The following is a 25,876-nucleotide window of genomic DNA, read 5'->3' as shown; positions in this document are numbered from 1 at the left end:
CTTTATTGAGTAAAATGCAAGTACAAACATACAAGGCACATACAAATCAAGGTTATGTCCTTTGTAAATCACAGGTTGAGTAAGGAAAGGAATACATAACTGAAAGCAAAATGAAGAAAATAAAATTAATAATAAAAGTAAAATTTCCAGGGCTATCTCACAGTAATTTAAAGGTTTCTAGTAAAGAAAATAGTTTAAGGGCTTTCTTTTCTTTGATGAGTCTTAGGGATTTACTATACAAATTCAGCTTGTTCCTCCAATATGTAAGACAAGGTTTGGTCTTAAGATGTCTACATTTATGAATAAAAAAACTTACCAAATAGAATTAGAATATTAAGGATAAAATCCACATTCTTATTTTCCGCGAACACACCAAAAATAATTGTCTTCACCGTTAAGTGTAACTCGATTCCTTTGGACTGGAGCCAGCTCTGCATCTCACACCAGAAAGACTGCATTAATCACAATAAAAGAATAGATGTTCCATACTTTCAATTTCCCGTTCACAAAAAAAACAGTTATTCAAATCCAGATTAAATCTTAATCTTAAGAATTCATTAGTTGGATAGATTTCGTTTAAGATTTTGAAGTTGAGCTCTTTCACTTTAGGTGGGAGTGGAAATGAAATGTAATTTTTCCTTATTTTTTTAATCTTTTCTGTTTCGAATTCCTTAAGAATATACATTCTTCTAACTGGCTTAGGGTGATATTCTTTTAACAGAATATTTCTAATAACTTTATTGGTGCATTTGAAATCACAGAAATCTACTCCATCAATACAGAGCTGTCTTAGTTGGGGGGGGGGGGTGGACTTTAAATGTCTACTCTCGCACATTCGGTTGGTCTCGCGAGAAAACACTGTGGCCAAAAAAATTATGGATGTCGGAGGAAACGGTGGTGGGCTGCCTGTAAACAATAAACAGAGAGCTATGCTGCCGAACAAGAGCAGGGGAGAATTCACTCGCAACCAGAGAAAAGATTCAGAGGTTCGTACATTGATTGATGTGGTGTTTTTTGGTCTCCTCATCGAACTATGAACTGACGTGAACATTAGCGTAGTAGCTGTAATACATCCGTAAACTAGCTCTGCCAGACCAGTCTAGCTTCTAAAAGTTGGTATTTTTGTTATTAACGTGAATCGAAAACTTAAACCTCAAGTAACAACAAATGTGTACCTCAATAAATGTACCTAATGCTACACGCCGTATAATTTGTGGTTCCGTGACCTCCAGCTGGTTCCGAACAGAAGTGTAGCTTAGCATTGACTAGCAAGCTAATGCTAGCCTGTCACGGGCCATACTAAACTGTCAGGAACTGACCTGTTGAAAACGAAATGTTTCTGGTTCCATTTCTAAGAGGACACATAATTCCATAACATTTTTTTTGTCATACCTGTAGTTTACTCGCTTATTGACTGTCTTCGAACGCTCTGCAAAGATGGCTAGCTGCTACATCTGGATTACTGTTTTTATTAGCATGACAGATGATCATTTGTGGCAAATTCTTGTTATTGACATATTTTAAAAGATATCTTTTAAGTTCCCATTTTTATCACTGATGTCTTGATTTCCACGCACCACGTTAATGTTGCAGGTAGAATAGAAGCTAGAATGTCGTGTAGGTGTAGCTCTGTTGTTTCATGCTGAAAATAACGCATGTATATAATTCATGAATCTGCGGATTGACCCGAGTTTAGCTGTTGAATTCATGCATTTAACTCAAAAGTACACAAGGGTAGAGGAAAGTAGTAGAAGGAAGGAGTAGAAATTAGATTCATCTGGATCCATTTAAATTACGTTTCATTGAGGTGTAGCATTAAATGGATTCGGTCACATGGCACCACCAGTGTTATGAAAAAGAATCATGAACATGTGGTAACAGAAGGTTACTTACTTTAATGTGCTGGACACATTTTTTTAGATTACCATGAAAACTTTTGTTAATAAATTACGCACTTTTTGTTAATTCAGTCAATGTCACAATTTGTAGCCACATCAGTGCATTCGATTTTTTGTAGCAATGTTCCCAGTTTTGATCGCCAATATCGTGGGTAGAAACACACTCACTCCTTCCATCCATGCACATATATATATATATATATATATATATATATATATATATATATATATATTTTAAGCTGTTTTTTTTATTTCCACATGTAAACCTTCTGCTGTCACTTGAAGTGAAATGAATTTTATTTGACATCTTAAAATAATTTACCATGAAAAAACAAACACCATTGTACAATCTTACCAGAAATAATTTGGCAAGTGTGAATTGAATCAATGGGCTTAGTTAGATTTTTTTAAAAAGTGGTATATGTCTATCTTGTCATTGTTATAAGTGTATAGTTGGATTATTCCTCTAAATCACATATTTATTTGATCATAATTTCATAACACATGTGACGTGTTGTCCGCAGGGGATGTCTGAGTCTCCCGACCTCGAGTTTGAATATGCTGATACAGACAAATGGGCTGCAGAGTTGTCAGGTGTGTCATTTATTTTCACCCTTCGTTATCATGGACATGAAGATTAAGTGACATTTCTCGTTCCCCTTCAGATTTTCTCTGTTTGCGATGTCCTCTCTCTGTGTTTATTTTCTAGAGCTGTACAGTTATACTGAAGGACCTGAATTTGCCCTGAACAGAAGATGCTTTGAGGAGGAATTCCGAGCGCATGGTACATAGTCAAACATTCACCCCAATTACATTCTTTAGGTGTAAATAAATTATCACATCTAAGTCAAAGAAGTATGTAAATTAAGTTTATTATGTAGGCCCTAGAGGTAACATCAACAACCTTTCTATAGTATGGAAAAAAAAAACCTGCATGTTATTGCTATCTGGGAAGTTCGTGTAACAATTTTTGTGTTTTTATTTTCATTTTTTTTCAACATTTGAGAATGCGGCAGCAGCTTTGGCTCCGCAAACACTGCTGATAGTCACTGAAGCAACAGTTTGGCCCCAAAGCAGGTTTATTGATATTCATTGCTTATTTAATGGCTCTAAATACTCAAAATACTAAATTGCTAAGCAGATTATTTCTTCCCAGACAACACACATTGCATCGGGACCCACGGTAGAGAGGAGACATCGCCTTTCAACGTTTAAATCAGAAAAATACCAGTTTGCAGAGGAGTGATATTGTCACATTTACTCTTTGTTTAATAAAATATCCCAAGTGGAATTGTTGGGGCAGGGTTTAAAATCACAGACTCACTCCTATTCATTACAAGGTACTAATATAGTAACAATAAAATATCCAATAATGCGTTCCATGTCTCAAAAAGGGTGAAATATACATATTAGATGAGCAATAAACAAAATGCAAGGCCATGAGGCTTCATCCCTCATAAACAAATGTATAGTCTATCACTCGAAAGCAAATACGTCAGGTCTATGTAATTACTTCCCATTTAAAGAATCAGTCCCGGAGGACTGTTGAGTAAAAGCACTTTTCCCCCTCATAAAACTGGAAGAAACGGCATGGATTTTTTTTTGGACCTTTTAAAAGCATATCAAGCAACCCTGGAGACGAGAGTAAATCTGTCCACAGTAATCTGCTATAATCGTACCTCCCGTTCCTCAGTGTCTGATAAAAAGTGGACGGAGCTCGACGCAGCTCAACACCGAGCTCACGCCATGCGACTATTGGACGGTTTGGAGGTGATTGCCCGGGAGAAGAGGTTGAAGGTTGCTAGAGCCATTCTGTACATGGCTCAGGGTCAGTACACACCTCTTTCAACTGGACTTAACCTGACTTTTAAGACAATGATGGTGTCCTGGGGTGATTCATTAAGGTTATTACTTTGGTTTCTTTCAGGAACCTTTGCTGAGTGCAGCTCTGAGGCTGAGGTGCAGCACTGGATGAGATACAACATCTTCCTGCTGCTGGATGTTGGGACCTTCTCTGCTCTTGTGGAACTGCTCAACATGGAGATCGAGTGTGTCCTCCGTTTGTCACAAGTCAACACTTTTTTTAATCTCCATTTCTTAAGTGAAGAGTCACACATGTCCTTCATTTTCTCTCCTGCAGTAACAGTGCTGCCTGTAGTAGTGCTGTCAGAAAACCGGCCATCTCCCTTGCTGATAGTACGGATCTCCGAGTTCTGCTCAACATCATGTACCTGATGCTAGAAACCATCCAGCAGGACGACCCAGCTGACACCCCCGAATGGAGAGTCATTAGGGAAACCTTCAGAGCCGAACTTGGTAAATGCCATCAGATGTGTTCATGTCATTTTAACGTACAAAACCTGACGTTTAAACGATCTCCATTCTCCTCGAACGCAGGATCTCCTCTGTTCAACAACGAGCCCATCTCTGTCATGCTCTTCGGGATGGTGACCAAGTTCTGCAGCGGTCACGCGCCCCACTTTCCAATGAAGAAGGTGTTGTTGCTGTTGTGGAAAAGCATCCTGGTGAGAGATGAATCTAGTGGTCTTATCTCATTAGCTTCTCCTGCATTATATTCGGGTAAGAGGCATGAAACCCCTCGTCCGTCTCTCAGTTCACGCTCGGAGGGTTTGAGCAGCTCCAAACCATAAAGGTTCAGAAGCGTGAGGAGCTGGGTCTACCCCCTCTCCCTGAGGACAGCATTCGAGTTATACGCAGTATGAGGGCCGCTTCTCCTCCGGCATCTGCGTCCGACCTCATAGAGCAGCAGCAAAAGCGGGCGCGCCGTGAACACAAGGTAGGAACTGCTGCTGCTGCTTACTCGTAACTTTCTGTCTTTTTCCTTTTGGCATTTTTGACCATTTTTCTTTTTTTTCTACACAGGCCCTGATCAAACAGGACAACCTTGATGCATTCAACGAGAAAGACCCGTACAAGGCAGACGACTCTCGTGAGGATGAGGACGACAACGATGACAATGACAACTCGATGGAAGCAGAGACTTTCCCACTAGAGAGGGATGAAGTGATGCCTCCGCCTATTCCTCACCCTCCTTCAGAGAGGGTGTCCTTCCCTAAAGGCCTGCCGTGGGCTCCTAAAGTCAGGTAGTGCCCACTCAGCCTGAATGGATCATAACACAGAATATATATTCAATTTAGACCTCGACAGCTCAGCCACTGTTTTATTTTGATGTAACTGTCATCACTCCAACAGGGAAAAAGACATCGAAAATTTCCTGGAATCAAGCAGAAGTAAATTTATCGGTTACACGCTTGGAAAGTAAGTTTTCTTTTTCATCGGCTGTTCAAAAATCGTGTTTTCGTGTGAAAGTTTTATGTGCAGAGCTACACCCTGCTGAAGTAATGCAGTAAAACACACCTGTTCTCCTGCAGTGATACGGATACGGTTGTGGGCTTGCCCCGACCAATCCACGAGAGCATCAAGACCTTGAAGCAGGTGCAGAATGGCTGTTGACTGCATTGAGTTTTCATCAAAGTGAAACATGTTAATGATTCTGAAACTGAGATTTTTGCTTTTTGTTGTCAGCATAAGTACGTCTCCATCGCCGAGATTCAGATTGCAAAGGAGGAAGAGTTTCAGAAGACCCCTCTGTCTGGGGTGAGCGGACTTAGACACATTTCTCATTTCCCTCACATGGACACACAGTGATGTTTCAACTATCATTCTCTTACAATCAGTGGTCTGTTGAGAAATACCACATCTCTGATTTAAGGTTAAAGAGCAAACCGTCTCGAGGTATCCTGGTAATGCGTACGTGTGCATATTTGTTCACTTCCTTGTCGTCAGGGTGAAGAGGAAGTGGAGATGTGTGCCACCGAGCTGCTTTATCAGGGAATTCTGCCCAGTTTACCCCAGTACATGGTGGGTGCTCTCTGATAGTTTGAAAGCCATTTAACAATCATGACTCCAGATAGCACTTTTGCTTATTTACCTCATCAGCTGCATTTCCTTAGAAATAATCCTGTTCTAAAGTAGCCACACAATTTCTACAGGGTATACATTTTGCATTGACGCACACTTAGATTTCATTTTAGTTCATTTCCATTACAAAGAATTGACAAAGTAGCAGTGTAGACTTTAGGTCTCTCTGCGCTTGATGCCATAGTTAATCTAACACTTTGGATCAGGCACCAATATCCAGATCAGAGTGTTAAGTCGCTGAAGTCATGCTGTGTCTCCCTTGATGTCAGATCGCCCTGCTGAAGATTCTACTGGCAGCAGCTCCGACCTCCAAAGCCAAGACGGACTCCATCAACATCCTGGCTGACGTGCTGCCAGAGGAGATGCCGTAAGTAATCGTAGAGGTTTCAGGAGCTCTGTGCAACATTAAATGTTGGATAGTGAGAGCTGGGAATGTTGTGATGCGGTTTAAGCAGATTATTCTGCCTTTTGAACTTTTGTAGTCTCTGTAAAAGACACAAAAAAAAACTACCACATTGAGGTAAAGTAATTTGTAAGTTTTGCTCCCTAACATGAAAGTGACGAGTCGTGCCTGACTCTCTCCAGGACAACGGTGTTACAAAGCATGAAACTTGGTGTTGATGTTAATCGACACAAAGAGATCATCGTGAAGGCCATCTCCGCCATCCTGCTGCTGCTTCTGAAACACTTCAAACTCAATCACATCTACCAGGTTGGACCGTCACACACTCAATCACAGGGCAGAGTCTCGGTGAAGCTAAACATGAATCTGTCTTGTGTGCGTTTGTTTTTCTAGTTTGAGTACATGGCTCAACACCTGGTGTTTGCCAACTGCATCCCCCTCATCTTGAAGTTCTTCAATCAGAACATCATGTCTTACATTACGGCTAAGAACAGGTATGTTACTGCACCACTTTGAACTACCCGACTCCTGTGAATTATTGAAATTCTCTGCATTTGCTTCATTTTGTTGTTCTTTAACTCGACAGCATCTCAGTACTTGACTTTCCTTACTGCGTGGTGCACGAGCTCCCTGACCTAACAGCTGAGAGTTTGGCAAGTTCTCTGATTGTGTATTTATATTCATTTCTATTTAGTTGTTAAATACCAGAAGTACTGGTGGTGATATTTTTTGTGTATATTTCTGTAGGAGGCGGGAGACAACAATCAATTTTGCTGGAGAAATCTGTTTTCCTGCATCAACTTGCTGAGGATCCTCAACAAACTCACCAAGTGGAAGCACTCCAGAACCATGGTGAGCAGCCACATCCCCTTTAGCCCTCAGGCTAAAGCCCTCAGGCTCTGATTTCCTTCTCTATACTGGCGCCGGGAAGCAGAGATGTACATGGTGTGATTGGTGTCCTCAGGCACGCTCTCAAAATCCATGTTTTTGTCACTCAGATGCTGGTGGTGTTTAAATCTGCTCCTATCCTGAAGAGGGCGCTAAAGGTCAAGCAGGCAATGATGCAGCTCTATGTTCTCAAGCTGCTCAAAGTGCAAACCAAATACCTGGGACGTCAGTGGAGGAAGAGCAACATGAAGACCATGTCTGCCATCTACCAGAAGGTCCGACATCGGCTCAACGACGACTGGGCGTACGGAAACGGTGAGTAGAGACAAACCCAAGGAGAGCTTAACTCTATAAATCAGTGACATGGGAGTTGAGCTTTACTGTTAAGACACTTTAAAATGTGCTTATTGCTATTAAATCTGACCTGTGAACAATCGGAGTTGTAGTTGTACTCGCTAATTCAGATTGTTTTCTGAGAGCAGACCTGGACGCTCGTCCCTGGGATTTTCAAGCCGAAGAGTGTGCTCTTCGAGCCAACATCGAACGCTTCAACAGCCGTCGCTACGACAAGAGTCACAGCAATCCCGACTTCCTGCCCGTGGATAACTGTCTGCAAAGTGTACTGGGACAGCGGGTGGACCTACCTGAGGACTTCCAAATGAACTACGACCTCTGGCTGGAACGCGAGGTCTTCTCCAAACCTATTTCTTGGGAGGAGCTGCTACAGTGAGAATGAGCTCAGACAAACCATCAAGAGTGTGTTCGCTTTTCCTGGAGAGGTTCTGTACAGATTGAAGATGGAGGACTGGTTCTATTTTCACCTCGTGTTGACTGAATCATCCACCTGGATCAGTGTGGGGTCCAGCCAGATGATTTATTTGATATTGTGATTTCAGTCCATTCTTTAGTATAAAATAAAACAACATTGTATTTTATTTAAGAGGCCATACACTATTTGTGGAGCTCCTCATTACTTTTAATTGGCCTTTTGCTGTGTGTGTTTGCCTCTCACCTGTTCTACACTACATGACAGTATGCTCTCCTTATTTTTGAGAAATGTATGTGGAATTCTAGTATTAAGTGTTACAACTCAAACTGAGGGGTGTGTGCGTGTGCGTGTGCGTGCGCGTGGGCATGTTTAAGATGAAATGTATCATTGGTGGGCTTCATCTCATGGGGCTGGTTAAAGGAGGGTGGGTGGGTCCTCATCTTTCTGTAGTTACATATAGAATAAGTTTGGATGGTCATTGCAGGACAGGAGGAAACCCAGTTGACCTGACTCCTCCTCCTCCTTCATAAGGATTTGACTTTAATTTGCATTACTCAGTGTTTCATCTGCATGCTGCACCTTCACCCAGGGACCACAGCAGAGATCAGACTATGGACATTAAACATGTCAGGACATTACAGCCGGTGTGTGTGTGAGTGTGTGAGTGAGAGAGAGAGATAGAGAGAGCTAGAAATCTTTGCAGCACTGGTTTGATTTGTGCTGTTTTATCAATCTGGTAGGTGTTTTTAAAGCGGAAAGAAAAACAATCTCTGTGGAAGAATCATTTTCCTCTTTTTCTACCTTTTTGTCAACATTTCTTTGTTTGCTTTTTCATACATGAGAAAGAAATGACTTGTAAATTATATTTATCACTGCTCTAACTTGAACTACAATGTCTTAAATACGGTAATAAAATCATACTGTTAATCCGGTTGCATTTCTTTTTTTTTTAAGTCAGTGAATATTTGAATATTGTATTGTGATCGATTGTTTTTAGAGGAGGTGAACAAGAGGGACCAAAAAAAAAGAAAAAAAGGAAGCGCTCTTCTTGTTCATGATGCCAGTCTGGTGTGGCAAGAGTGTGAAACGACATCCACTAAAGCTGCCCAGTAGTGTTGTACTAATCTCTAACGACTCGTTGAAAAAGAACAAATCTTTTGAGTGAATGAACTGAGCTGAATCAGTCTCTGAAACAATTCATTGAGTGCCCCCTTGCAAGTGAGTTGTTCTTTTTTTAAACAAACTTAAAATGTTAGACTGGTCCATAATGTGATGAGAGTGTTGAGACTTGATGGTGCTGCTACTCATGCTGCTGCAAGTGAGATGGAGAAATGGTGTGTGTGTGTGTGTGTGTGTGTGTGTGAGTGTGCGTGCATGCCTGTGTGTGCGCACGCCATGATTCGTAGTTCACTGAACGTACCAAACAGCAAACATGAGGCCTGTGTGACAGTCAGCAGCAAAAACTGCTGGAATGAGGCTCAGTAAATCCAAATGTTAAATTGTAGGTCAGTTAGAAAGAATTTAAATCATCAAAATCCAGGTTTTTATTTCTGTTTTTCGTTGAGAAAAAATTAAAAATGTCAAGATTTACAAATGAAGTCTGGCGTGTTTGTCAGAGTGCCATAGTCATTACTGTCGAGGAGAGAGTGATAGAGCTGGAATGCAACACGATCCTAGAATCCATGTTTTGTGTGTATTTGTGATTTATTATGTGGATCTCAGAACTATGTGAGGACATGAATGAACAACATAAATCATAATGTGAACAATGTGGCTAGAGCTCACGTTTAAAACTAGCATGCTAACATGCTAACAATAGGGGCGGGCCAAATACGGCCCTATAGCTACACTTCTGCTTGTGGTGTGTTATCAATACACTGGTTTAATTAAAGAGCTTACATTGCAGATTTCTTTATGTATACACGATGCTGTGATGAGTCCTGCTTTTGGCCCGTTTTAGCTTTCTTTTACTTCATTTTCACAGACTTGATGATGTACAACATCAGTTATACTAAAAAACTACAAGATATCAGTTCAAATCTCCGCATTGTGACACGATTGTCATTGTGGGCAAAGCATCATAATTGTATTACATTATATCGACAACTCCACTCAGTCTTTTTTGGGGGGAGGGCGCAAAATCCCAAATCACACTCTTTATTATTAATTTGTGGTGATTTCACAGTATTTTACAATTGTTTGTCAGTATCATACAATCATGACAACACAGGGTAAAGGGATACTTCATATGTACAGACACTGCTTCCAACATGTGGTCAGTAAGGCCTTGCACGTGCACGCGCGCGGGCGCACACACACACTCACTCACTCACTCACTCACTCACTCACTCACTCACTCACTCACTCACTCACTCACTCACTCACTCACACACACACACACACACACACACACACACACACAGGTCATAAGAAGGAGCCCACATTGAATAGCACGCCTGCTCATACACACCCATGTGGTTGCTCACACACTCATATAAGGAGGAGTAATAACATCCCTTTTGTTCCAGTGATCAATTCCTGGTCAATATGGAGGAATGTGCTGGGCCATGATTATTCTACAGTTGGTCAAGAACAACATACCAAGTGCCATTCTAGTTTAAAAAAAAGAAAAAAAAAAGGTGCATTAATCACATTCTTTATTACTTTATTAGACATTTACTGCTAAAAGTGACTTTTTAAGACATTGATATAATTCACATGAAAAAAAATCTATCTTTAGAACCATTTTAAGGATATTTACATTCTAAAAAAACCAAACCCAGTGATCTCTATTGTACTTCATTCATGTACTGCAGTACTTGGCTCTCACGGATTAAAAGAAAACAACACGTAAAAACAGACTTTATAGCCACACTAGTGCCCTGTGAGAATGTGAATGAGAACACACCGGAAAATAAATTGTTACTGGAAAATTATTCACAGAGAGACAAGAGTAAAGGTCACATCGTAAGTAGAGAGACAATATTTGAACCTGAGTGAAAAAAAAAGATTCAAAATTTTATTACCTCACCTAACAAGAGGAAAAAAGTCTCTAGATGGAAAAGAGAGAGTGAGATCAAGAGTTACTGGTAGCTTGTAATGAAGTGGAATTTGAATATGCCTGACATATGGAAAACATTTGTACGGTCTGAATATGCATTTTCAGATTTTCTCATTGTAGCATGTTTAGTTTGCTAAAGCTAAACATGCTAATACGCTACACACATTTAGCATCTTACTCATTTGAGAGCTTCTGACTGAGAGGTATCTCACAGGGGGTGCAAGATTAAAAGCTGGGGGGGTTTAACCATATGGTAAAAATTAAAGTATGAGTGAGTGACAAGAGGCTCTGCCAAAGGAAAACAAAGCATCTCCTATAGGATCAGACAACACAGGACCTCCTCTTCCTCTATCCAGCAGCATTTTACATCCCGCAACATAAACCGGCTACGCAAACTATTAAATAGAAGCGTCTTTACATATACAGTTCAAATTAGCATCACACAGGATGAAATATACAGCAGATATACTGCCCGCTTTTAAAAGGTCAGTCTTATTCATCACATCTACAGTACATACACGCAAGTATACTTGAATATAAATATATGTAGTCCTATAAATATAACCCTTAACACCATGGCTTCAAATGTTGTGATTAAAAAAATAAATAAAGGTATCCTCTTACATATAACAGGAACTTAAAGTGATACTTCACCCAAAATGTAAAATTTGTTTATCAAGTATTTGCTGTTCGATATCTTGAATTCGTTATTCATATTCATTCATTATGTTGTTTTCTTTTGTTCCCCATGACATCTTGGTGAATCCACCATTCAGAAAACATTAGCCTCATACTTGCTGCTTGAAGCTAACGGAGAGTGAAGATGAACAACGGCAAAACTACACAAAACATCACTTTACAAACTCTCAAATGCATGATCTGGTACAGTCCAAGTCTAAAATGTCCACAGGTTTGATTTGAACTAAAAAAACAACAACAAACTAAAGCAGTTTGGCTGCTGCACCCTTCAGCACGCTGTTGAAATCCCGCCTCCCAGCTTATGCTTAACCACGTAAACACCTGGTAGTGGAGTCTGGCCAATAAGCAAGCTGAGGGGCGGAGTTTCAAACGAATGCACAAACAAAGGTGAAAAAATCCCATGGGTGGTGGTGCTTGCGCCATGGGGGGGAGGGGGGGGGGGGTAGAACCTCAGCTGTTTAAGTGAGGTAGTTTTTAACTTCAAACCATTAAATGTTTGTTGATTGACTAGCAAATGGCTGGATAAAGAAGACGTGCAGTTTACTGGACGATGAGGGACTCGGTAGGGAGACAAAACTTCTTGAGGAATTCAAGACATTAAACAGTGAGTTACTGATTTAAAAAAAAAAAAACAACGTTCTGGGTGAAACATCATTTTAAATGTGCTGAGGTTGAACTTGTAGACAATCTCACTACCAGTATTGACAGAAGTGAAAAGCCAACTTCATGTAACTGGCAGCTGCAATATTTTAAGGTTAGTTATTCCACAAATATCGGTGTAGTGTTTTGGTTTGTGCGTGTGTTTAATATTTCATTACTTTTCCCAACTGTTTTGTGTTGCCATATTTTTTGTTTACAGTTAACACAGTTTGTGCATTTGGGTTTGTGCTTCAATCGCTCGGTTGTTGTGTGCGCAGACGTTTCGACGAACACGCGTATAACGCGCAGGTCACGAATTAGCTTGTGCGTAATAAACCTGAAAAATGTCTTTCTAACTTTTGTAGCAAGGAATTCATGTTTGCCATTTCAAATTCAAATGGAGCAGCTGTGCTTTCTGTCAACGAGGAATCTGACTTGCCTCAACTAAATATGGAAATTTCAAGTGTTTCGCTGTATATATCTATATCTATATATCTTTATCTATATGTGTGCTTCTAATTCTTTGGTGTAGAAACTGAAACAGATGACGAGACTAACACAAACTACATTATGCTACAGCACATTACTTTTTACAGAATGAACAAGAAGATATCATACACAGCAGGAGGGAGAGGACGCAACATAAATATGTTTTAAAAGCAGCCTTTAGCATAGTTTACAAGACAAGAGAGCCCTGTGAAAGCAAATCTACATGGTGGGAAGTGTTTTCATGTTCAGACCTGCAGAACAAAGGTGCATTGCATGAATGAGTGTGTTATTACGGTATGAGCCTGTGCTACCCTGCACACACGTGTCTGAAACCTCCCATTGGTGAAACTCACATTCTTAAATGCCACTAAGAATCCTGTCAAAGTTTCACTACATTCAGATCTTCTGCACTGCGCTCACAGGGACACACGTTATACTTGATGAGGATGTGTGTATGTATGTGTGTGTGTGTGTGTGTGTGTGTGTGTGTGTGTGTGTGTTGAGGACCCTTACACTAAGGCAAAGAAAAACAGATCACAGAACGTCATCTTGAGCACATAAATCTGGTGGTTGTGACTACAGACTAGATACTAACGTAGATCTGGTCCAGGCTGGGAGACATGAACACATTTTGGACACCTTCTCCAGTGGTTGTCAGCTACATCTAGTTTGGATGTGTTAGTGGATGTCGGGGTAGGGGAGTTGGGGGGGTAGGACAGCAGTCAAGAGTCAGACTCAGGTGTGGTAGGTGTGGTCGGCGTCGTGGGGCTGATGGCAGCATTCTGGTAGCTTGTACCGTAGCAGCTGTTCGGAGACAGAGAGTTGGGGTCCAGCGGTTTGGTCCCTCCAGGAGCTAGATAAGCTTTGCGTGCCGGCACTGATGATGGTGCGTCCCCGGGTTTGGCACCGAGGATGAACCTTGCCTCGTCCTGCTCCTCCAGGTTGGATATGTCCTTCATCATGCTTTTACGGTAGGAGACGGACAGCTTATTTGAGCCGTCTGACATCAGGTGGAAGTGACGAGCGATGAAGACGATGGGGAGAGGAAGCATGGCCACAACGATGAGAGCGAAGCACATGACTAGCGCCCAGGGAGGGTAGCTCTGGAAGCGTTCCTGCGCCTGCAGACCCCAACGGAGGGTTTAGTGAGTAGATTATGTTGTGCAGTGGTGGACACGGGTAAGGATATTTGTGCATGCAGATGTCAAAACAGGTCAGTCTCAGAAGGAAAAGGGACTAATAGGTCAACTGGTCATCATCCAAAATCACAACTGTTTGTTTGACTTGTACGATGGCCCTGAGGGCTCAACACACTGCAACTCCATTTAAAAATAATCAATTTGGCAATGCACCAGCAGCGGTTTGCAAAGAAGCCACAAATATTACATCATGGAAGAGTCTCCAGTGGACATTCAAAGTGATGAATATGTCTGGATAAGATTTTTTTTTTTTTAAACGTTCTCATTTCTGACCAGAATTCGGCTCTCTGTTAGAAGAAATTGTTTTTGGTTTTATTTTTCAAACATTATGATTGTCAAAATGTATTATTTAGCATGTATTTTGTGAAGGTCCAGTGTTTTGAGCTCTCAGGGTCAGGTCACTGCAGTATAGAAATCTTTAAATATAAACCCCTAAAAGCAAAAAAACAAGAAGCTCTCTGAGTGACTGACCAGGTCTTGGACCCAGGCGTTGTACCCTGGTGGACTGATGGCCATCTCGATGACGGTAGCAGAGATGAGGACAATCAGACAGATGGGCGAGACGTACTTCCACAGGTAGAAGTAGAGCCTATTCGGTCGGAAACCCAACATGTCCTCCAGGTCTTGAAAGAACCTGGCAGAGACGGAGCAGCAGCCATCGTGAGTAGCAGAGTGAGGATCACGTCTCTGTAAACAATCCCACACTCACCTACCTACACTCATCTGCAGATGGTTGTACCTTTTAGTGCCATAAATCCACGCGACAGACACATTTTCCAGGATGACCACCACGGTGAGGGGCAGCCCAGCAGAATAATCATCAAACATGGTGACAAAGTAATTCCCTGAGCGCTGAACAAAGAGCAGACCGCACAGGAAAGCCACGATGCAGCAACACACTGAGAACACAGGGAGGACAAGACATTCCATGGAGTCAGTGATGGAGAGTAAAACAGTTTAAATATCCTGTTTGTGTTTTGGCATCAGTACAATAACTGAAAGCAGCACATTCCTAATCATGCGAATACTTTTTAAGTGCTGAGTCAATTTCACCTTCTAAAACTGGACAACAAAGGAGGCGACTCGACTTGAATCCCAAAATTGAGGTCTTGAAACTTATTGTACTACCACTGATGACAGACTTGACTTTGACTGGACATTCATGACTTGGGACTCGACTCTGATACGAGACAGGTCTAAACATGGCAGGTAGACAGGTCTAAAATGATTTTGACTCGCCTTTTTCATTAAATATTTGCATTTTACAACATATCGAGGATGTTCTGTTTTTGAATCAGGACTTTTAAGAAAATAGGACAGAACACCATTACTGGAGTTTCTTCACGTAAAAGTTGGGACAAATTGTGGGTTACAGTCCTCTATATTTGCAGTGGTGTTGTTTGTTGTGTATTTCTACAGTTATTTCATGTGTGCTCAGATTATCTCACCCTAGCTCACCATGGTGTGAAACCTTTACCTGAACAGCTGATGCAAACCTGGCAACCAAGTAGGATGCAACAGACCAGCAGGGGGCAGCATGGAATCTTGGAGACCTCTAGTCAATAATAAGTACATTTTTCAAGGATTATGTTGTCCATGATGATTTTAAGAAGACGTTTACAGTTCCAAAAGCAGTAACTGCGACTCTATTGCAACACTCCCAAAGAAGAGGAAGGGACGTTATCTCAGCTATCGTTTTGGCTGGTCAAATCTTAGCTAATGTTAGCTTGAAAGCTAATGTGCTTCGTCAGATTTCAAATCGCCAATTGTTAATGCAAAAGTCTATCAGGGGACTGAAGCAGATCACCAGAATGTCACATGACTTGACTCATGACACGAACTTGACATGACTTGCGATTTGTGCACATGTGACTTTTACTGCTACTGCTGCACGTGGTTTACCTGTGAAGAGCTCCTTCTGGACCTTGTAGGTATCCAGGACGGGTGTGGTGATGCCCGTCATGGTACCGATCATGCTGCCCAGACCGAGGTTGATGAGCATGAAGAAGAACATGACCGACCAGAATGGAGACCCAGGAAAATGTGTCATGGCCTCCGTGAATGCGATGAAGGCCAGACCGGTGCCCTGCACAGCCTGCAGATGGACAGACAGTCAGAGTCAAAGAGAGTCACAGACAGACAGGTGCTCCGTCCGCAGCCTCACCTTGTTGAGCTCATCCTCCAGGATGCACGGGTCCAGACCCAGCTGGGAGAAGCTGCCCTCTTTCACCGTCTTGATGACCCCGTACATCTCAGCGTAGTCTGACGTGGTGAGGTGGGAGAAGTTGACATGTGGTGGGATTAGATCATGACTCAGCACATTAGAGTTGAGGTATCCCAGGATCTTCTCAGCGTTGCTACAGGCATGAAAAGACATTCTGAGCAAACATGCCAACCTTGAATAAACATGTTCTTCATCTTTCAAAAATTTCACATCACACTTTTCATGATATCACCAATTTCTGCCAAAAGATCCCTCTGTATCCTGCACACTACTCCACCCACGTGGAGAGAGAAGTGCTGAACTTACTCTACGACACATTTTTCATTCATGATGTTGGCCTTGAAGCCCAGCACAGCAAACACCACCAGCGTCGCCAGAATGGAGGTGAGAAAGTTAATGAAAGAGACGAGTACTGCGTCAAAGTGGCAGTTGTTATCTATCTTGTTGTAACTGGAGAAGGCGATGACTCCTCCGAAGCCCAGACCCAGAGCGAAGAAGACCTGGGTGGCTGCCTCCCTCCACACCTGCGGCTCCAGCATCTTCTCCAGCTGTGAGAAGCGAAGAGAATGACTCATCAGTTTGTGAAACTTGATTATTTGGTATTAAGAGTCAAGAAATCAATCTCACTTTAGGAGTGAACATGTGAGAGATGCCGTCTATGGATCCCTTCAGCATTAAACCTCGGACCAGGAAACAGAACAGCACCCCGTACGGGAAAAGTGAGCTGAAGTACATCACCTGTGAAGATGGAGAGTTTGATTATGAAAGAGAAACCAGCGACCATCACACTTGTGTCATGTCTTCTTCACTACCTTCCCAGATGAGGCGATTCCTTTAATCACGGCGAGGCAGACGATGATCCAGGCCACCAGCAGAGACAGGGTCATCTTGATGTTGAGGCCGCCGCTCTCGGCAATGGTGCTGGTGGTGTTCAGAGTCTGACGGTACCAGAAGTAGGTAGTAGCCGAGCTTTTCTCACACTCCGGCTCCACAACTGGACAGTGTCAGCAGAGGGAAAGTGGAAGATTAAGATTAGGTTTGGTGATGATGAGTAGGATGAGACGGGGAATCTTTACACCTCTCAGTGTCACAGTTGAAGCAGCACACGCACACACACACGCACGCACACACACACACACACACACACACGCACACACACTTCATAACCTTCGGTCTCAATTCTCAGCTACTGTCAGTGCAGATTAATCAATTTTACACACACACACACACACACACACACACACACATATCAGCACCCTCTGATGCACAGAGAGACCTTCATTAAATTATTATTTATTGAAATAAATATGATGATGGCTTCAGCGCATCGTCTCTCTGGCTCAGCCTTGCTGACTCATACATATGCTGAATGAGTCTTTGTTGCTTCCGAGTTATGTTCTTATCTCTTGTAATTGCATAAACTCCAGAAGTTCTTAATCTGGATGATTCTAACACAGTTTTATGAGGAAGCAATGGCAGATTTTGTTTGTGGATGTCGACTGGAGCTGCTCACACAGCTACAAAGACACAAATGGATATTTTTTCATATGACCCTGAAAATGTTGCACTCTTCATATTCGATGAATATTTAATGAAATGATATTTAATGGGTCAAATTTTAGTAAAAGACACACACTTGTCTGTGTTATTAAAGGCCCCGGGGGGGGGGGGGGTCCATTTGTTTCTGTGGTTTTATGTGGATCTAGTGGAGGGAAGAGAGGGACCACTTGAATTTGTTTGGTTTAGTAATGAATGTAAAACTGCCTGAAGATAAACGCTCCTCTATTACTGCCTCGTGTCACTCACTGGCAAGTGTCCCGTTCTTCCTGATGGGGCAGTCGCTCCATGGCAGAGGATACTGGAAGGACTGGAAGAAGTAGAAAATGCTCCAGCCGATGATCACATTGTAGTAGAGTCCCACAAAGCCACACACCTGGATAGATAAAAAGATGAATATGACAAATAAGGATGATTTGTGTTGATCCATGTCGCTGTCAGTCTTGCCAGCCAGGACATTCAGACACTAAATAAGGTTGAAGAAAGCATGAATAATTGAAGTGCTCTCTTTTTAACAGAGATGGCCGGAGAGATATTTATAGCTACTTCTGTGCCAGCCGAGCAGCTCTGAAGACGGCTCTCTTTCTCTCTCCATAAACTGAAGCGAGGCCGAGGCAGGTTGTTGTGGCAACCTACTGGAGATGTTCCTGTAACTCCATCCTGCTTATTCCTGTATCGGTTTCATGGCCTTTACATTATAAATATTCACATACACAAGGGATCCAAAAACATACTTCATTCATAGTTAAAGGGCAGAGAGGAGTTGGAACCTGCAGACATCACACAGATGGAGCAGCGACTTCTTTACTTTCCTTTAAACCGATGGAAGTTCAGCAGACATTCGCAGTTTATAACCTCCGTCATTCTTACAAGAATACAACAAACACACAACAGTTCTCTCTCCATTTGCTGCCGATTAAATAATTCTTTTACCATCAGACTAGACACCCCTATCCCGCCAAGACGTGGACAGACGTAGTTCCACACCCCGATACTCCCACGCCGGATCTTCTGACCCACCGCCAGTTCCAGGAAGAAGAGCGGGATGCCAATGATGAGGAGGAGGATGAAATAAGGAACCAGATAAGCACCTGGAAAACATTGAGACTTGTTTATAGAGCGCTTATCCAGAAATATAACATTTCCTTGTCTGGTGCTGAATTAAAGAATGTTATTTCAGTCTCTAGATAAAACAGTTTTTTTTCAGGGATTAGTCGGCCTTCATCCAAAAATATCAGTCTCCTTTAATAGTGTGACAGATGTAAACAGAGTTTCGTGCCGCGTTAATGTTAACATTATCAGTGTAACTGTGATACTGTGATTCAGTGAGATGTGTTTGCTCTCCCCTCCCCTCATGAATCTCCTCATTAATGTCAGACTCCATTGACAAATAGTCTTTGAATGTCATTTTAATTTTGATGGAAATCTAAATTTGGCCCGATGCAGCTTAATCCTGCGAGACATCATCAGGATGCAGCAGTGTTTCATGTGAAAAATGGTGAGTCAAAATCCGGGATATAAAGACTTACAGCCAGCGAACATGAACTACTATTAATACACCAAAAGTAGGAATTACACACACACACACACACACACACACACACACACACACACACACACACACACACACACACACACACACACACGATGGGCGCAGTGATGAGGCAGAGGGAAGAGGGGAGGTGAAAGGCTGAAGACAGTTGGAACACAGAGGAGAGTGAGATTAAATGAGGCGAGGTGTTCAGAGACACTGAAAAGATCAGATCGCTCATGCAGTTCCATCCATCCATCCATCCATTTTCTTCCGCTTGTTCCTATTAAGGGTTGAGGGGGGGGGGGCTGGAGCCTATCCATGTGGCTACGGGCGAGAGGCGGGGTTCACCCTGGACAGGTCACCAGTCCATCGCAGGGCCAACACATAGAGACAGACAACCATTCACACTCACAGTCACACCTACGGTCAGTTTAGAGCAGGGGTGGGCAATCATGTGCCATGGAGAGCCGTGTGTATGAAGGTTTTCCTTCCAACCAAACACTTTAAAAGGTGATTTCACTGATTAACACACCTTCAGCCACAGAAGAGTGTTAATCAGTGGAATCACCTGTTAAAGTGTTTGGTTGGAAGGAAAACCTTCATACACACGGCTCTCCATGGCACATGATTGCCCACCCCTGGTTTAGAGTATCAATCAGCCTCGTCCCCTCTTGATGTCTTTGGACTGTGGGAGGAAGCTGGAGTACCAGAGAGAACCCACACAGGAACAGGGAGAACATGGAGACTCCACACAGAAAGATCCTGTGCTGGAGCTGGGACTCGAACCTGGAACCTTCTTGCTGTGAGGCCACAGTGCAGACCACTGCACAGCATCTCATGCAGGTCCATCCCCCCAATATTCTTCCAATTCTGTTTTTCTGTCACTTTAACATTAGCCAGCAGGTGGTGGCACAAAATCATGGACGAACCATTGTCACCATGGAAATGCCATCATTAAAATAATCTTTTTAAATATTCAGCAAACTCCAATCTAATCAAGTTAATGTTCCACCAAGCTAGTAGCAAGCTAGGGTATAGCTGATGCAGCGGAGCTAAAGTTACTAATGCTAACATGTTCGCTAATCTTTCTTTCATAGTACTGAGAGACTGAACTGTTCCGATCATTTCTGATCAAGTGGTTGATACTTCGTTTTGGACAAAACAAGTTACATTTCTTTTGTTTTACCTAAAACACAAATGACACAAATGGATCTGCAAGTCTCAAGTCCCATGTTAAGCGTGACTCAAGTCCAAGTTTCATACCAAAGTTTCCATCTCTGACTGAAGCCACTGATATTCAGGGTTCGATTAGCCATACGGGCCACAGGGCAACTGTCCAGAAGCTTCCAAAAGCCAAGAGTTGAAGCAAATTATCCGGCTTAATCTCATTGTCAGGAAACCTATCAGATGATGCTACTTCTCCACCTCACACAGAGCCATTGAGAACTCACTGAACCTTAAAAAGGTCAAATTGATGTAGATTATGTTGTCAAAACTCACACACCATCAAACAAACAAATGCAAAGACCTAGACACCTGACGGGCTACTAAATAATGGCCCAGGAGCCCAGTTACAGCCTGCCGATAGATATGATGCATGACGGAGTGATGAACATAAAATGAATCATGGAGAAGGAAGGGAGAGGAGACAGGTTCAGTGAAGGAGAGAAAATAGTGAGGAGCGCACTCGGTGATAACAGACCTTTAATGCGTCTGTAATTGGCTGCAGGACAACCAATTACGGAGTGAAAAATGGCGTCTGGAGCGGCCTGGTAGAGAGTTTACTGTGGGCTCATCCTGCCTACATGCAGTAAATCAGGCTGTGAACACAATAGCATGTCTGATGATGTGCTACAACCAGGCGTGTTTCACCAGGGCTACGCCTCCAATTACATCCAGCCCAGACAAAAATAATCCTCTGCTCTAAACAATGACATGAATTATTTATTGAACCCGGTTCTGTTTATCGGAGTATCAGCTGAGCCTGACCTGCCCTGCTGGCAGTCGGAATCAATAGCGCGGCTAAATTTAGTCGAGCTGTTTTTAAGCACGACGCAGCTGCTCTCTCCGCACCCACTGAAGCGTCGTGATTGTCGTGTGGTCACTGATATATTAAAGGTGAACGGCTACGAGACGTATTAATTTTCGACTGACACACAGAAAACTGAGCAGATGTTGACCTAAAAAAAAGTGTTCAAATCAGATGAAACATTTCGACTTCACTTGAATCAGATCGAGAAGGCCTACGAGCTTAACGTGCACATCACCAAATTTATACGAATTTTTTAGTTTGTTCACATTTTTTATTCCTTGTTGAAAGAAAAGGATAAACTCACATGATCAACTAGAATGTCGATACATTAAAACAAGTTGATTCAGTTTTTTATGGCATTTTTTAGCTTTGAATAGTTAATGTCGGCAACATTTTGCGTAAAATGACAACATGGTATGATCATGAAATGATTCAAATTAAACTCATGTAATACTAACATTAAGTGATAGATCATTCAATTTATTGATTGATTTGGGTTTTGTTTTTATTTAATACACTCTCAAGATGTTGTCTTTAGTGGAGGCAAGGCTGTTAAAATGCTATAATAATACACGCTGTAACCTGCTGTATTAGTAGAACTGAATAATACCTGATTTAAATGTAGTTAGAGAAAAAGCCGTCCTATTTGAAAGCATCCTTTTGTTTTGTTTACTCATGTTTGCAGTTTTACTCACTCACTCACTCTGATCATTTAATTTTGAGGAAAATCACATCAATGCACATGGATTACAACAGATTTTTACAGTGATTGTTTTACTTGGAATAATTGAAACATGACAAATGTCTTAATCATTCAGAATTTATCTTACTAGGCTTTCTAACTCTTTTCTTTGAATGTGGCATGGAGCGAAAGGTTTGAAGTAAAAGTATGCAGTAAATATAGTACAACTGCCTCAGACTCACCTCCTCCATTCTTCTGGCACAGGTAAGGGAAGCGCCACACGTTCCCCAGGCCCACAGAGAAGCCCACCTGGGCCAGGATATACTGCAGTTTGCTGTTCCAGGCAGGGCGTCCATCATTTTCAGGCACCTCTATCTGTGGCACTTTCTTCCCTGCTGTCCCGCCAACGTTCAGGGAGCTGCTCTTGTAGTCGAGCGGCTCCTCATGCGCGAGCAGGTCGGCCACCGACTCCGTGACGTGCTCATGGCTTTGCTCGCGCTGGGTCACTTTGCTGTTCTTAGGCATCGGGGAGGCTGAGGGTGGGGAGGGGGGGGGGGTGGGGGTGGACAGAGAAAGTGAGACTGGCGGGTACAGAAAGAAGAGAGATTGGAGAGGAGATGGTGGATGTGGCTACAGGGGAGATGCTGATGACTTGACAGCTGGATCGCAGGTCTGGACCGCTGTCCTGCATTAGAAAAGACAAAAAAGGGTCAAACGGGATGTTTCAAGGACATCATCGAAAAATGAAAACGCCACGATGTTCTATTGTTGGACCCATAACCCCACAGACATTTTTAATTTAAGAAAGTGGTCTTGACAAGTGATGAAGATTCATCTAAAGCTTCCTTTTCCTGGCTGAAGAATGCAGTTGCTAACTAAATTATTTCTCCATTTATTAAAATGCTGGATTGCAACTCAAACCTCCTGAAGATGTCATCAGAGACACAGGAGACTATTTGTCCCACCTGTATTATCTTCACCTGTCTTTTTTCAACCAAAACTGAACGAAGGTTGGATTTACTTTTTTGCTTCTAAACAATTCCCAATCCTGCAAATTGTTCTATTTAATTTCCCTGCTCTGCAAGCTTAACTTTAGTGAAGGTTTTTTTCCCACTGTAAATCCCCTAATCCCCTGAAGCCTTGCAGCAGCATCCACCCTCACCCCTCTTTCAGGGAGTGGTTGGTTCATCCCAAACGCTACAGAGGAAGTGATGCTTTGGATGATCAGCCCTCATGTGCTCTGCTGAGCCGCATCACAAGTCTCCATGTAGCCTCATTACTTATTGAGTAAGTCTTTCCACCATAATAAGAGACTAGTTTCCCAATAAATGCTAAACTGGAACAATTACCGGGCAATAAAGACGACTCTGGAAGCCAGAAATGCTAAATAAAAGTGGATTCTTTGTGACTGTTGATTTCCTGTTAAATGAAGATGCTGCTCTTCACCTCACGTGTGACGACGCTAAGGCAACAAAAAAAACCTCACGGAACTTAACATAAACTCCCAACTTTGATGGTGACACGGAAGCTACAAACATCCTCAATTTAACTCACAAATTGTGCCTCAAGATTTGTTTTTAATGCTGCTGTTCATTTTTTTTTTAAATCCCACAACGGATTTCCTCCTGTGTACACACGACTCTGCTGCTGCATGTCAAGATGAGCCTATGATGCAATAATCCACAGCCATTCACAAGTCTTCATAATCCCGTGTGCATTAACCGTAAAGCCCCCCTACCGCTGCTTTCTGTCTTGTCATTCAATCCCACACTAGAGTGCACAAGACACATAATATCAATCAGAGGCTGCAGAATCCAGCCAGCACTGAGAAATGAAAATAACAAATAATCCTGTTGGAACCTACCACACACAGTTCAGATGACCTTAAATGATGAGGCCAAAGAGGACGATTGTGGAACAAGTTGAACAAGCAAGAGGAGCTTCAAGCTTCGAAGATTTTTGTTTCACAACTGAACAGTGCGGTTGAAAATAAAACCAAAAATCACCTGGTGATGATCGATTCCCTTTTTTGCTTTTTAAAGGTCCTTTAAAACAGGGACATCACCTTTATTACAACAAAACATCCTGGAAGATATGAAAACTGTTCTCTGTAGCAGAGCAGTCACGAGATAATGCAACAAAATGTCATCTGTAAGGTGTAAAAAACATCAGGGATGAATGAAGCCGCTTTCTTCTGCCATCCCATGATACATCGACATGTTGCAACCAACACTTCGCAGGACAACGCATGCACAATAACACCAATAACTCTTAGCGCTTAAAAAATGCACTACATTAATCATATAGTTATTATTCTTACCATCCCCAGCAAGCTCACATTTTCATTATTGCACAATTCAACATGGAACAGGTCTGTAAAATTCTCTCGTGCAGACCAGAGCAACAAACATCACACTTAAAGGTGAAAAACAGAAAAATAAGGACTGTTATGATAGGAGATCATAAGTATGTTTCTATTTACGGCTGCAGGAGGAGGCTTGGGAACACAATACAGCATGTAATTTGAGTTAAAAACAATAGACTTACCAGCTCCAGTTATTCATACATCGATGTGTGATTGCTTTGTTTTAGTAGAAACCAAATAAGTCCTTCATCAGTTATCAAACTATAAAAACCAGACACTATGAGCAGCTATGAAGCATCAGTTTCAATAACATTTGCTTACTAAGGCTGTCTGGCTAACTGCAGTTTTCTGTCTGGGTGGAAAAGTACACTGGAAACATCTTTTATCTGCAAAATGAATGAATGAACAGCTTCAGGTTGTGAACAGCTCAGGAGCTCAGATGAGTGTGAGCGAACAGCAGCTGACACATCTGCTGCTGCCTCTGATAGCCTGATATTTACTTTGCTGCTCCATCATGAGTCATGCACCGACTTTTAAAAACCCTATCAAGGTCTCCACATCATTCCACTATGTCCGTGAGAACCACAATTTATATATAATTATATATATATATAATATATAAAATATATATATAGTTATTTATATATATTTACACACACACACACACACACACACACATATATATATATACATATACATATATATGTGTGTGTGTGTGTATATATATATATATATATATATATATACACACACACACACACACATATACACACGCTGATCTGGTCTGTCAAAAGCAATTCAAACTCTTCCAGTTGCGTGTTTAAACGATGCTGATAGGAGAAGACTCACCGTGTATTCAGGTCCAGTTTGACCGCAGCTGTCAGACTATCCGGAGAGAAGCACGGCTTCAGTGTCGGTGTGTGACTGACGGAGCGCTCGCAGGACGCTGGAGGACGAAGCATCACATGTAGGGTGGAGAGTCCGGGACGCGCCGCCACTGAGACGCGCCGTGACGCGCAGCAGCGTGCCGCTCAGTGTCAACAAATCACAAATGATCAGCTGCAAGTCACTTGTTGGTGTTGGACTCTTCCGCGCATCATCATCATCATCATCATCTTTGTATGGAAAAAAAAGGATGCAGAAGGTAGGACGGGGTGGGGTGGGTGGGGGGGGGGGAGGGAAAAGGGGCGCGGATTTGTCAAGGTTATCCACTCCTACCTGAAGACGTGAGTGTCTGACGTCATACTTGATCAAGTCTGTAAATGCACGTGAGGATAGCATTCTGGGCTCATTTAGCGTGTAAACTTTATATTTAAAGTCTAAATAGGGTTTGAAATCTCAGATAAAAACGCAGATGTACCTAATTTTATAGTAATGAATTAATAATGATGAATAAATAAGTGAATATTGCCGTTGAAGGGAGAAAGGGTCATTGTACTGAAAGTAAGCGATCAAGATGCGTTATGTTAGTCTTGTAGAAGGGAGAATCCATGTG

The 25,876-nt window shown here is 42.1% G+C and overlaps 2 protein-coding genes across 4 annotated transcripts; one reads left to right on the top strand and one right to left on the bottom strand.

The window, feature by feature from the left end:
* The first annotated feature begins 856 nt into the window (after nt 1–856).
* On the top strand, nt 857–8,826 carry strip1 (striatin interacting protein 1). Its single transcript, XM_086200755.1, has 20 exons — nt 857–986; nt 2,423–2,492; nt 2,608–2,682; nt 3,592–3,726; nt 3,826–3,946; nt 4,039–4,214; nt 4,296–4,423; nt 4,513–4,695; nt 4,782–5,002; nt 5,112–5,177; nt 5,291–5,354; nt 5,445–5,516; nt 5,706–5,780; nt 6,110–6,207; nt 6,426–6,552; nt 6,637–6,737; nt 6,830–6,896; nt 6,991–7,095; nt 7,242–7,446; nt 7,614–8,826. Exons 1-20 carry the CDS (start codon nt 876–878, stop codon nt 7,859–7,861), a joined length of 2,448 nt encoding a protein of 815 aa, XP_086056881.1. The 5' UTR covers nt 857–875; the 3' UTR covers nt 7,862–8,826.
* Nucleotides 8,827–13,235: 4,409 nt separating this feature from the next.
* Nucleotides 13,236–25,465, bottom strand: LOC147268052 (sodium-dependent neutral amino acid transporter SLC6A17-like). Of its 3 annotated transcripts, none has more exons than XM_086199295.1 (12): nt 25,231–25,465; nt 22,259–22,701; nt 18,702–18,859; nt 18,018–18,144; nt 17,024–17,205; nt 16,839–16,949; nt 16,518–16,759; nt 16,152–16,344; nt 15,890–16,082; nt 14,727–14,886; nt 14,459–14,621; nt 13,236–13,909 (listed from the first exon to the last, which is right to left on the bottom strand). In XM_086199295.1, the coding sequence occupies exons 2-12, from the start codon at nt 22,539–22,541 to the stop codon at nt 13,511–13,513; spliced, it is 2,211 nt and encodes a 736-aa protein (XP_086055421.1). In that variant the 5' UTR covers nt 22,542–22,701; nt 25,231–25,465; the 3' UTR covers nt 13,236–13,510. The 3 variants fall into 3 exon arrangements, with proteins under 3 accessions (XP_086055421.1, XP_086055424.1, XP_086055423.1); XM_086199298.1 differs by having other exon boundaries at nt 22,259–22,549; XM_086199297.1 differs by lacking the exon at nt 25,231–25,465 and adding an exon at nt 24,564–24,857.
* Nucleotides 25,466–25,876: the final 411 nt, after the last annotated feature.

This window comes from Aulostomus chinensis, chromosome 3 (assembly GCF_037954235.1).
Source record: "Aulostomus chinensis isolate RoL2024-O1b breed Wild chromosome 3, RoL_Achi_v1.0, whole genome shotgun sequence".
NCBI classification, from domain to species: domain Eukaryota; kingdom Metazoa; phylum Chordata; class Actinopteri; order Syngnathiformes; family Aulostomidae; genus Aulostomus; species Aulostomus chinensis.
Note: the sequence above shows the minus strand (reverse complement) of the source record. Positions and strands in the feature narration are given on the sequence as shown.

Coding starts and splice junctions, on each gene's coding strand:
- strip1 (XM_086200755.1), top strand. CDS start 876: ATGGATGTCGGAGGAAACGGTGGTGGGCTGCCTGTAAACAATAAACAG. Junction 5,355..5,444: donor GCATCAAGACCTTGAAGCAG/GTGCAGAATGGC, acceptor TTTTGTTGTCAG/CATAAGTACGTCTCCATCGC. Junction 6,897..6,990: donor ACCTAACAGCTGAGAGTTTG/GCAAGTTCTCTG, acceptor ATATTTCTGTAG/GAGGCGGGAGACAACAATCA.
- LOC147268052 (XM_086199295.1), bottom strand. CDS start 22,541: ATGCCTAAGAACAGCAAAGTGACCCAGCGCGAGCAAAGCCATGAGCAC. Junction 16,950..17,023: donor GAATCGCCTCATCTGGGAAG/GTAGTGAAGAAG, acceptor CCATCTTCACAG/GTGATGTACTTCAGCTCACT. Junction 14,887..15,889: donor CCAGAAGGAGCTCTTCACAG/GTAAACCACGTG, acceptor CTGTGTTCTCAG/TGTGTTGCTGCATCGTGGCT.